The 13,863-nt window shown below is 38.7% G+C and overlaps 1 protein-coding gene across 2 annotated transcripts in view; it reads left to right on the forward strand.

Moving 5' to 3' along the window:
• Nucleotides 1-13,863, forward strand: part of vldlr (very low density lipoprotein receptor) — a 258,783-nt gene that overhangs the window by 167,604 nt on the left and 77,316 nt on the right. For both annotated transcript variants that reach the window (XM_039751092.1, XM_039751091.1), the window contains exon 14: nt 9,151-9,292. In XM_039751092.1, coding sequence (XP_039607026.1) covers nt 9,151-9,292 — 142 coding nt within the window. The remainder of the gene's footprint in view (nt 1-9,150; nt 9,293-13,863) is intronic.

Genomic DNA, 13,863 nt, shown 5'->3' on the forward strand with positions numbered 1-13,863 from the left:
AAGCAGCTTGACTTTGTAAATCAGGCGACTATGTTCGAAATAATTTCTGATCCCACTTCTGTTATGTCAGACAAATTAAGACAATTCGTGTACTTATGATGGGTGAAGTTGATGCTTTAAAATTATGGGAAGTGTTCAAAGGACCATTATCCAGAAAGTCTAATGAACAAACTACTCTTTAGATCATCAAAGAATTATTAGAAGCAGAAGAATTGGACAAATCTGAGGTTAAGAGAGAGAACAGCAGATTATTTAACTGTGGAAGGCCTTTGACAATTGTATCAGGAAATGTACTCACAATTTATTGATGATCAAAGAGCAGTTTTTGACACAAATCAAAATTGTATTCTCTGAAATTCGTCAGCAGTTATTCTTCATAGATGAACACTTATGCAAAATTATTGCATCAATAATGTTGACAGATATAGCAGTAGTTCTTCTTCCGTGCGGCACTTTTAAATATCACAGACTAAAATGTTATATTGAAATGAAAAAAGATGAAACGAAATGCAAAAGACCAAAATGTATGTTTGGGACTGTAGCTGCGTTTTCCGAAAGTTACCAAAGTTCAGCAACTTCAACTCCAAAAAATGTGATTCAACAAAAGCCTGACACACAGAAATGATTCCACAGACAAAATGTCTTCATTTTTAAAATTTTAGTTAAGTTTCAAAGTAAAACAGTTCACACAAAAGAGAAAATTAAAATAGCAAAAAAAGAGAAATTTATGTTAAGAAAAGTTCAGTTCAAAGCTTAAATCTTGTTGCATCTCAAATCGTTACTGTTTACTTAACATTTCGGAACCATTTCAAAACGGTCAGAAAACTGTATGCTTATCCCATCTCTGAGTAGGAAATAGGTCTTTCAAATCCCTCTTTACTGGGACCTGTTATTTCCACAACTAAGCTTATTATCACAGTGTTAGTCGGTTATAGTAAGGTGGTTCTATCTCTTACTAACTTTTATAGGGGGAAAAGACTATACCATAAGTTATGACTATGAAAGAAATTTATATTCTATTTAAATTAAGCAAACATTAATATGAGTTTAACTCAAACTTTGATTGGCTCTTGCAGGGGGAAAAAAATCAATGATACCACAAACAGTATTAAATGTAATTGACAAAATGTTTCAGGACATTTTTGGCTCCGATCAACAGTTCGCAGGTGAAAATTTTATACTGAGAGGCAACTTTCGTCAAGTTCTACCAGTAGTCAAGAAAGGAGGCTGAAGGCAGATTTGTTATGCATGCCTAAAGTGTGGGCCTTTCTGGTCTTTGTTCCAACAATTCAAAACAAAAGAATATGCAAGCAGATCAAGATTCGGTTGATTTTGTTATGTGGCTACTAGACATAGGCAACTTTTTAAAATTCTAAATCTCTCAATAAAAAGACTTTTCTAAATCTTATTGAAGAATTTTATTCCAAAGGATTATCAACAGAAGAAATTAGTACACTGGCAATCCTAGCAGTGATCGGTTACTCTGCAAATTGATTAAATGCTTATCAATAGACTATGCTGAAGCAGTTGATGGTGATAGTGCGGAAGATGAAACATTAACTTAAAGTATCCCGTAGAATATCTAGAAGCGTTCACACCATTCGGTCTTCCACTGGCTGAATTACTGTTGAAAGAAGGATGTATTGTAATGTTGTGTAATTTATGTATGGGTAATGGGCTATGCAGTGGGACAAGTTAAATTGTATTGAATTGGTCGAACGATTCTAAAATGTAATTAACAGGCGACAAGAAGGGCAATGTAGTACATATTACGCGGATAACCATAGACACAGAAGGAGATCTTGATATGCCATTTGTATTAAAACATTTAGTTTCCCATTAGAATAACTTTTGCTATTATAATTAACAAATCACAGGGAGAGAAAAGAATGATTTTCACTCATGGGCAGTTAAACGTTGCATTGTCACGATGGAAGTCCAAACATGGAGTCAAAAATCAATGCAATAATGAAGAAAAGCTTATTTCAAATATTGGTTTTTACTGGTTTTACAGTAAGTTTGTTTACAAAGTATTTGTGCCTTAATTTCAAAGCCAAACAGAACAAAAATATAACTTAACAAATACCACTAACGCAATATGAAACAGTTTTCTCTCAGTTTATTACATTTTACTATTTTTTTACTATGGTTAATTGCTGTAATGAAAATAGTTGTATTTTGCATATGTAATATGTATGAAAGTAACTATCTGTTTAAATTGTACATCTGCTTACCATACACGAGCGGCCGAGCTGTGAAGTGACTGGCACAGTGCCCGCTTGGGGATTAGCGAGCGAAGTGAGCAGTTGGTGGGGCCCCCTAGTTTAATATTTTTTCATGCCTGGGTCACAGAATTGCATAGACACACAGATTTTAGAGACAGGAACTTTATTCAAACACTTCAAACAAACATGTCTCTTTCAGAAGTAAAACAAGCTCAGTATATTAGAAGGGACAGTTCCATCTCTCAATTAAATTAATAGACGAACATCATAGGGGTGCACAGCGGGAGCAGGACCCCCCAACAGGAGCAGAAGGTGTCTGGGGGAGGAGAGAAACAAAACATCCAACAAAGGACAGATGCTGTACAGGCCTTTTAAATATATGAAGCGCTGTGTGAGAAGCACATCACATGACACAGCAGCAGCCCAACAGCTAGTAGAGCAAAGAGGAGACAAACTATTTGTTCCCATTGTATCAGCGTTGAAGGAAGGGTGTTTCGGAGGAGTGACCACAATTTCCCAAACCCCCACCTTCCTTCACCCCTCTCCCCCTTCAGCTTTATGCACATTTTCATGAATCAAGTGACTCTCCAAACCATGTCCCGACAGGCTTGACAGGACATCTGCATTAATGTGCTCAGAGCTGGGTCGATGATGGACAGTAAAACTATAAGCCTAAAAGGATGTAAGCTCAAGAACCATCTCATGAGATGAGTTTGTATCTTTCTGTTGGTATAGCCATAGAAGAGGAGCGTGATAAGTCATCAATGTAAAATTTTGACCCATAAATAACGGAATGCATCCACAGCCCATTTAACCGCAAAATATTCTTTTTCAATAGTTGAATAATTGTGTACCCTAGGAAGCAATTTTCTACTCAAAAATGTTATAGGATGCTCTTCACCATCAAAAACCTGAGACAGGACTGCGCCTAAACCAGATGCACTTGTCCATCTGTAGAACAAAATCCTTAGAGAAGTCGGAATTACGCAAAACCAGGTAAGATGACAGAGCAGTTTTCAAATCACTAAAGGAACATTCACAATCTGTCAAACAGGGCAGTTCTTTCTGCCTCTTGTAATATCGGAGAGAGGAGCAGCCCTAATTGCTAAATCCGGGATGTATCTTCTATAATTACTGGCAAGCCCCAGAAATGCACTTTTTCTGTGTCTCTGGATGTGGGTAAGCAAGCATCGCTTCCACTTTTCTATGTTGCGGGCAAAGTAAACCCCTGCCCATTGAATAATCCAGATAATGTATCTCAGACATACCCAACCTACACTTCTTAGGGTTAACTGTCAAGCCAGCCTGTCTCAAGCTATCAAGGACAGCCTTGAGTTGTTGTAAATGTGTATGCCAACCATTAATGAAAATTACTACATCGAGGTATGCCCAGGAATAATTCGAATGAGGACGCAAGATCTGATCATCATACATACATCATATAATGAAAGTTAGAGGCATGTCATGGAGACCAAAAGAAAGTCTAGTAAATTCATAAAGACCATCAGGAGTTGCAAATGCTGTTTTCTCACAACTGCCAGCCTCAAGAGAAACCTGCCAGTAACCTTTTGAGATCCAGCGTGGAGATATATGACACCTAAACAAATTTTTCCAACAGCTCTTCAACATGGGGCATTGGATAAGCATCAGATTTAGAGACCTTATTCAAGCGCCTGAAATTAATACAGAAGCGAATCGTCCAGTATTGGGATTAATACAACTGGTCTGTACCAGTCACTTTTACTTTCATAAATTACACCTAATGTCGGCATCCGTTTGACTTCTTCACGCACAATATTCCATCGCGCTTCCGGGGTCTGAAACGGGCGCATCTGCACCCTAACACCGGGTTTAGTAGTGATTTTTGTGTTCTACAAGGTGAGTCACACCCAGCAGGGCATAAAAAACATCAGTGTTCTGTTCAACCAAAGATAACTGTCTTTTGCAAGTCAGTCAAATTATCACCAATGGCAACATCAGTCAGCAGCCAAGGAAGCGTAAACCCTCTTTGGGTCATTCCACTCCTTCAAGAGATTAACATGTAAAATCTGGAATGGTTTGCACTGGCCCGGTATTCTAACCTTGTAATTCACCGGCCCCATACGCTGCTTGATAATGGCATGGCCCTGCCACCTTCCTAGGAACTTGTGCGGGTCAGATGGAATCAGCCAAAACACGATCACCAGGTTTGAATAAACAGAGCTTACAGAGCATATCGTATAGACTTTTCTGGGTATCTTGTTCACGTTGCTCATGTTCCAGAGCGATAAAGTTTAAAAATCATGTCTTGCAATTAAATTATTTGCTCCGCAAAGCTCAGCCTGTGAGCTTTTGTCCGGATCCCTGTCCATTCCTCGTGGCCAACATCCAAGACGCCTCGAGGGTGCCTACCAAATAACTCAAAAGGACTCCAAGCCAGTGGATGCCTGCGGCGATTCCTACACCACAAGAATAATGAAAGGCAAGCAGTCCCACAACGTCGGGTCATCATGAGCAACTCGCCTGATTATCTGTTCTAGACGGTAAACGGTCGTAGTTAATTTCTTAATAGCAAGGTTGTCGCACAATTTCATCACACGAGAAGGTGTACCCTGATCAGTTAAAATTTCATGAGCTATCGGCATGCTGCAAGTGCATGATATCCGTCTGCTCCCTAGTGCTCGGTTTGTGTTCGGAGGCATTTGGAATTTGAGAAGTTGTAGAGGAGCCTGCCAGCCTCTTTAGAAAAACTAGAGGAGTCACTCCCGGTCTCACTGGAGAGATCAGAACAAATGTCCAATCGGAGCTCAAAGCCTTCACTGAAAGCCACCAGTTCCTCCCCTTCATTCATGACAGGGGGCTCTAGGGCTGGTGCCCCAAACTCTGCGAAGAGCCTAGGGAATTGGGTGTTCCTCCTGCCGATCAGTAAGGGCCATGGGCAGAAATCCGAAATCGCATTCCAAACTATAAAGTTCTGACCCTTTATATTTTAAAGGAAGCTGCACAGTCTCATAATCCTTAACATCTCCATGTACACCGGGCAGGTTCAGTGTCGGTGCTACATGGGGACGTACTGCTGTGTCTGACAAGACAAAGGTCACTACCCGAGTCCGAGGCAGGATCTCTCGGACCGCTAATATCACGAAGATCAGAGAGCGGCCTTTTATCAGTGAAGTAAGAACACTGGAGCAACACACCTTGGCTAAGTCGACTTCCAAGGACCGAGCAGGGGAGAGGTGACATTCTCTGGCGAGATGGCAGACTTCACATCTGAAACATCTGCACTCTGCACCACTGCAGAAATACAGACAGCAGTGTCTACAACCAGCAGCCTCTCCAGATGTGGTCACATAGGTCATCCCGGGCTCCCGTTGTTACTGATCTGAGGAAACTGGATTTTCAGGGCCCTGAGCCTGCTGTTTATTGCAAATGTCTTGGGCAGGTTAAGAGTGTGCCCCTGGCAAATACAAATCCAATTGTTTGTCCATGGTGGCGAAGGAGTCAACATTGTGACGATAAAGCTCATCCCAGAGTACTAAAGGAATCCCTGCCAGTACCATATCACTGGCTATTTTCTCCACAATCTGCTCGATCAGCTCCCCCTCAAACCAGCTTTGAATAAGATGAATTAAATCTTGCAACTGAGCATGAACAGGGTGATCCAGGTCCCGTTTCCATGTGGCAAAGTGCAGAGCCCATATCCAGCACCAGAACATTCACACGTCTTGAGGATCCATCTGTGCAACCAGTTCTGATACCACTTGTCATGCTTGGGTTCTTCACAATATATTAATGACACATGGGATAGCAGGCTGCTTGTGCTGATAGACAGATTTGCAACACAAAAGATGCTAATGGAGAGGTGTGAAGGGATTTAAGGAGGCCCGGAATTAAGTGTGTTTTTTTTTTTTTCGTAGGCTTCAAGGATTTGTGTTTTGAAAATGGCTCAATAGCAAAAGGCACATTTAAGTAGTTTGAGCTCATGTTCTTAATACAGACCAAGGTTTCTGGATTGATATAAAGTTGTTTAATCCATACACATATACAGTACTTGGGCCAAGCCCAAACTAGTTCAATGTGGTGAATACAGTCCCATTCAACTTTGTGAAAGGCTTTTTCTGTGTCCCAATATAAGATCTCTGGTGTATTAGATTTTATGGGTTAGTATATTACATTAAACGGACACCTGGAGTTTGAAGCCAACTGTCTGCCTTTTTAATGTGATTTGGCCTTGTAATATTACACAAGGAGGCACTTTCTCAATCCTTCTAGCCAGAACTTCAGAGTATCTTATTATTCAGAAGTGAATTTAGTCTGTATGATTAGACTGTATTAAGTCCTTATTTTTCTTTGGAAAGATGGTAATTTCACATTTTTAAAGAAAAGCTTGTGGTTGCATTTTGTCTCCAGCTTCTGTAATGTTAATAGTGGAGCAGCTTAGTTGGGAGCGTAGTAGGTTTTTTTTTAAATAAAATTCCTCTGGGTAGCCGTTGGGCACTGTTGCTTTTTCACTTTGGAGTGAGTTTATAGCATTCAGTAATTCTGAGTTTCAGGGTTTTCCTTTTCCACTTCAGTTACATTATCTAGCTGTATTGAGTCCTAAAACTCAGTCTTATTTTCTGGTTATTATATAAAAACCTTGTAGTACTCCCTTAACATGTGGGTTGTATTTTATGGGCAATGATTTTATCTCCATTGCTAATTTGTTAGGCATTGCAAATGTACTGTTTGAGAGAAGGCTAACAAGATCTTAATTCAACAAATCCACAAAGTTCATAGCAATGATGCTGTAATTTAAAGATGAGATGTTCCTTTTCTTTTGCTGTCAAGAGGTTAAATTCTCATTGTACAACTTGTCCTTTCCTATAAAGTGCCTCATTTTGGGGATCTGGTGTATTCATCTCTTCTGTTATTTTTGCTGATTGTCTGCTTTCTTGGTCTCCAATTTATTTTTGAGAGATGTGAAATGATCTTTCCTTTTTAAACTCCTTCAGAGTTTCTTGCAAATATTCCTGCACAGACCTCTGTGGATGAATTTGTCTCTAAAAATCAATTTGTGGGGTTAACTACAGGTAAAATTCTGTTAGAACGAACTGCCAGGGACCTAAAAAATATTTTGTTGTAATGAGATTCTGTATTTGTTGCTATAGTTCTTTAACTTGTGTCCAGACATCTGCAATCATTTTACAAGAATTTTTCTCAGCATTTCCTTGTGATAATACACTTTCAATCTGCGAATGATGCACAGCAGAGCTTCAGCCATTGGATTTGGGCAATTGGGTGGGAGGAATTCAACTCAAACGTTATCTAAATGCGGAAGCATGTTGTTGGCAGCACAGTTATCAATCAGAAGCCGAATCATCAGCTGAAGTGCATCCCAAAACGCTTTTGCTGCATCTGTGGAAGGTTACCCGTTGCCGGGGCAGGGCAACAGCAGGCTCACAGTAGGCTCACAGCACTGCAGTTAAGCGCCACAGAAGCGAATCCTAAAAGATCGGGGTCACACTAAGTCTCTGTCTTACAACACAAAACATGAGGCGGAGTCTCAGTACTTTAGCAAAACCAGCTTTATTTAGCTTCAAACAGGAACTGCACGGTTATTGTAGCGGGTTCTCCCACTCTCCTATAAACAGAGACAGTAGTCAGGCAGGGTCGTGGCTAAGTAATCCTGTTCCATTTGTTTACAATGTTCCTTGCATCACCCTCAAGCTTGCGGAGAGATGCAGCAGAGCTGTGAGCCTGCTGTTGCCCCAACAAAAGATTAAACCGTCTTCCACAGACACGGCGATCACACTTTGGGATGCTCTTCGATGTGTTGTCCAGTTTGGGAGTTGGGGGGCTCTCCAAGATAGTTTAGAAACCTTACATTTTTTTGAATGTGTATCGCCTAACACTAGAATTACCAGAGCCTATGAAAAAACTCATAGATCCGTCCCACCTTAAATCGTTTCTCGCCTCTCTGTCAGCGTCTTTTGTCCTTTAAATGTGTTGATAAGGAGCAAAGAGCAAGCCGTCAGCTATCACATCCCCAACCGGCACACAGTTTTCTCAGCTCAAGTCTGAGAAACGATTCAAAATCACACCTTTTATAAATACTATTCCGTTATTTGAAAGACATGCGTTTCATGTGTGTTCCGTGTCTACAATGATCTATGTTGGGGTGCCCACACTTTGTTGGCTTGCGAGCTACTTTTAAAATGACCTGAACACATGGATATGCTTCTGGACAGATAATGTTTGTTCCCAGTTATTATATACCTCATAACAAATGACCTAAGGGTAGCCTGAAAGTTCTACAATCTAAATTTTAAAGAGTTAAGTGGAGGAGCAAATGGGGATTACCACTTTAACAGAACTTCTGCTTGAGCCTTATACCAGTCCGCATAAACCACATGATATGTCTTAACATGGGGTCCATATTTTGGTGTAGGATTCGTGAGCATAGGTTTGAGACATTTAATGTACTTTCTGGAATAAATGGATCTGTATAATCATGATGGGCTGCATTTGAACTAGAAGGGCTTTGATTTAAATTTTTAGCAGGAATGTTAACAGACAAATAAGTGGCATGGGAGCGAGTATAAAACGGAGCAAAATAAAGTGTGTTTTATGTTTAAAAAAAAAAAACTGAATGTATGTCTACTTCAAATGGGTGATGAGCCAAGTGTGTGTGAATATCTGGATTAAAATAGAAATCTGGGATATAAACCGTGGATCTTTAAATTTTATATTTATTTTGTCAGTGCCAATTTCACAATGACTGTTTTAGTTTGAAAAGAGTAGAAAGGGCTAGATTAGGAAAGACATGAGGACACTTGCAAAAAATGAAAATACTATGAATACAGTTTATTTATAGAAAATGTTTGAGAGGTTTGAATTTGTGAAAACTGTGATGTTTTATAAATTGTCCAATGTGTGGTTGAAATTGTGTACTGAATATTTTCAGGATCGTGTTTTTTGGACTGATGGAGAAAATGAAGCTATCTATGGAGCAAACAAGTTTACAGGAGGAGATGTGAAGCCTCTTAAAACCAACTTAAATGAGCCGCAAGACATTATTGCGTATCACGAATTAATACAATTTCCAGGTTTGTATCAAGAAACTGAGTACTTCCATTTGTGAGAGAAGTTGGTTAGTTATAGGTGAAAATGTTATGTTTGAGTTAAATATTCATTAAAGGATTTACAAAATGCTTATTCTGTTTTTACTATGGAATTTTCTGTGTCAAAATATCTAATTTCAGGGCTAAACTTGAATCAGGCTTTGTAGGCAAAGTGTGTGCATGACTTCTTTAGCAAAATGTAATTGTTCGTCCTCCCTAAATCTAAGCAAGGTTGTCAGCTGCTAAAATTGTGTATGGTGTTTAAAGAAAGTAAACTGAATAGGCAATTTCTACTTTGTTACTTTTTGTCTGACTTGTTCACGAAAGAACTGTTACTTGAAATACTATGCTTATAGGTCTTGTAATGGTTGCAACGACCGCACACTTGTGACATATAAGAGTGCATCAGAAATACAGTAAAACAATTTTGGGATGTGTAACTGAAGCTTGCATTGTACGTATGAATAGGACTTAATGCTTTCACAAAGTCAAGGGTAGCAAATACTAGTTAAGTTATAGTTCCAGTGCCTGAAAGACCATCTATCATATAAATGTGATTAAAGATGCAGTGTCAAAATGCAAAAGGATCAAAGTTCTGCTTCATTACTCAACTTCTATGACATGCTGTATTTCAGAAAAAAGTTATTTATGGCCAATCCTTGTTCAACTGTTCCCTCAAGTCTAAAATATTTTGTACGAGTAAGTGGTAGAGTGCTGTAACTTAAAGTATTAGACATATGACTGTCAGATCCAAGTATGCAGTGTTATGTACCAGCACAAAGTCTTCCATATACTAACTACAATAAAATTGTCAAACCAAATTTGCAGCTTTTAGCACACCTCTAATCTAGTGTAACAGATTAAAGTTTAAAATACCACTGGATAGAAATGTACTGTTTAGTAGTCTTACTGCTTTTCACTTTCTCCAAACAAGCTTTGTGGAAATTAAAAAAAATTAAATAAATAAACCTTTAGCTCCAAAGTAAGGTAGGGTTTTTTCTTCTGTGTTCTCCGTGAACCTTTGTAAATGGGGAAAATTTTAATTCATAAATCTGGACTTGTACAACATTTATGGGATAATGACTAAAGAATTTTATTGTATACAGTATAAGTGAATTAATGACTTGTAATCTTGTGTGAATATATTTAGTGTATACAGTCATCTGAAAAAGTTTGGGAACCCCTATAAGCCTGCATAATTACTCTACTTTCAACAAAAAAAGGTAACCATGGTATGTCTGTCTTTTCCTAGGAACATCTGAGTACTGGGGTGTTTTCAGAACAGATTTTTAGTGAAGAAGTATTTAGTTGTATGAAATTTAAATGTGGAAAAATGGTTGTGCAAAAATTTGGATCCCCTTGTAATTTTGCTGATTTGAATGCATGTAACTGCTCAATACTGATTACTTGCAACAGCAAATTGGTTGGATTAGTTCATTAAGCCTTGAACTTCATAGATGGGTGTCCAATCATGAGAAAAGGTATTTAAGGTGGTCAATTGCAAATTGTGCTTCCATTTGACTCTCCTCTGAAGAGTGACAGCATGGCATCCTCAAAGCAACTCTCAAAAGATCTGAAAGCCAAGATTGTTCAGTATCATGGTTTAGGGGAAGGCTACAAAAATCTAACTCGGGTTTAAACTGTCAGTTTCAACTGTAAGGAATGTAATCAGGAAATGGAAGGCCACAGGCACAGTTGCTGTTAAACCCAGGTCTGGCAGGCCAAGAAAAATACAGGAGCAGCATCTGCGCAGGATTGCTAGAATGGTTACAGACAACCCACAGATCACCTCCAAAGACCTGCACGAACATCTTGCTGCAGATGGTGTATCTGTACATCGTTCCACAGTTCAGCACACTCTACACAAAAAACATCTGTATGGCAGGGTGATGAGAAAGAAGCCCTTTCTGCACTCGTGCCACAAACAGTTGCTTGTTGTATGCAAATGGTCATTTAGATAAGCCAGATTCATTTTGGAACAAAGTGCTTTGGACTGATGAGACAAGAATTGAGTTATTTGGTCATAACAAAAAGCACTTTTTTTCATGGCGGAAAAACAGCACCGCATTCCAAGAAAAACACCTGCTACCTACTGTCGAATTTTGGAGGTTCCATCATGCTGTGTGGCTAGTTCAGGGACTGGGGCTCTTGTTAAAGTCGAGGGTCGGATGAATTCAACCCAATATCAACAAATTCTTCAGGATTATTTTCAAGCATCAGTCACAAAGTTGAAGTTAAGCAGGAGCTAGATATTCCAACAAGACAATGACCCAAAACCCAGTTCGAATTCTACAAAGGCATTCATGCAGAGGGAGAAGTACAGTGTTCTGGAATGGCTGTCAGTCCCCTGACTTGAATATCATCGAAAATCTATGGGATGACATTAAGCAGGCTGTCCATGCTCGGCAGCCATCAAATTTAACTGTACTGGAGAAATTTTGTATGGAAGAATGGTCAAAAATGTCTCATCCAGAATCTGGACACTCATCAAAGCCTATAGGAGGTATCTAGAGGCTGTTATATTTTCAAAAGGATGCTCAACTAAGTATTGCTGTAATATCTCTGTTGGGGTGCCCAAATTTATGCATATCTAATTTTATGATGCATATTGCATATATTCTGTTAATCCAATTACCTTAATGTCACTGCTGAAATACTACTGTTTCCATAAGGCATGTCATATATTAAAAGGAAGTTGCTACTTTGAAAGGTCAGCCAATGATAAACAAATATCCAAACAATTAAAAGGGTTTCCCGTACTTTTTCATATGACGGAATATTGTGTATATAAATGCATGTGTATGCGCAAGTGCAAGTTGATCTTTGTGCTGCTGCAATATTAGCCCTGTAGTGGTGGTTTTCATCAATTCAGCAGTGGTATTAATGTTTCTTGCTCTATTTTCGGTTAGTCCTGTTGGAGCCATGTGAGGGAAAGCCAAGTGCACTTTCTCATTTAAATCTGTGTTAGGAAGGGGTAAACCAAAAACATTAAAATGTAATGCTACTGGAATATATTCTATGTGGGTATAATTACCCCAGTATCCTGTTGGAAATTTCAGAGATGGCATGAGCCTGTCTTCCCTTCCATCCATTCCATGGTTCAACTACCAGATAATTTTACCTGGATGACTGAGAATCTTCACAGACATACTTAATAGTATGGCATAATAAGTTGGAAAGGAAATGCAAACAAGCTTTTGCCTGTTTTATGGGTGATTTTTTTTTTTTTTAAATTCTCATTTGTAAGAATCAAACCAATTTGATCTTGGGTGTCCCACTGCAGAACCCTGTTTGTCCCTGGTTGTTTGAACTTCAAGAGTGTGATTGCAGCAACAATTAGATGCTTCTGATCGGTCTTTTCATTAAAGTATACAAAGATGCATGATGAGATTTAATTTAACATAACTAGGGGGCTTCCTCACCCCATAAACCACACCATTGTTGCTATTTCATTAGTTTCACTTTTATTTCAGAACTTAAGTAAAAACAATATTTGGAATCTTTGGAGTCCCATTATGCTGAATCTTTTAAATGAGATCAGTGAGACGTGTGTTTAATGACTTTGTACCATAATTCAGGATAGGTTTCTCTGTTTGGAATTTTAGCACAGACAAAACGATCTACATCATCAGTTAATTTTTTTTTGCAAAGTAACCAATAAATGCATGTGAGGTAAACCACGTGTTTGAAGTTCTCTGACTTAAACTTCAAAGCCTATCAAACCTCTTTGATATTGTTTGTGAGTAGGGCATGTTTTGAAAGAATCATGTTCTACATGAGGGGTGCCAAATGCGGCGTTCAGTTAGTGCGGGTAGATTGCGTTTAATTCAAAACGTTAGTGCATCATATCCTCCCTATGGCATTTGCCACTTGATTAACATACTGTGTGGCCAGTCTGAGATCTCTTCTAACACATTGTTCATCCCGCACGCATGATCAAACACGCAAGCTACTGCAAAACTCTTTTATTTATATATATATATATATATATATATATATATATATATATATATATATATATATATATATATATATATATATATATATATATATATATATATATATATATATATATATATAAAAAAAAATTGTTTGGGGAGGGTATGGGCTGGATGTGGAATTGGAAGAGGGTTTTTTTTCTCACAATGTCACAGTCAAAGTGCATTTTGTCTGATCTATCATTGCTATTCCAAAGAAGGAAAATGTGGAAAGGCACTTTCGAACAGTTCATAAAAACTCAAACTGACTTCCTTCCGAAAAGCAATCTGAGAAAGAGAAAGGAGAGGGAACTAAAATTGCAGTTAATTAGACAGCAGTCATTTTTCAGCGCCTTGATTTGGGGAACATCCAAAACCTCGCATCAGTGCTGGAGATGCAATGGAAGGCGTGTGCGCAACTTGACAGCATACACTACACAGAGCAGATTGAAAATTGTCTGTCAGACTTTGACAGATGTTTTCAAGTCTTTGCTTTACTTAAGACGTTGAGGGTGATTCACTCGCATCAGAAATTGCAACACTGTTTCACCTAAAACCCGTCTACAGTGGAGGATGAGA

The sequence above is a fragment of the Polypterus senegalus genome, chromosome 4, assembly GCF_016835505.1.
Source record: "Polypterus senegalus isolate Bchr_013 chromosome 4, ASM1683550v1, whole genome shotgun sequence".
In the NCBI taxonomy this organism is placed as follows: Eukaryota; Metazoa; Chordata; class Cladistia; order Polypteriformes; family Polypteridae; genus Polypterus; species Polypterus senegalus.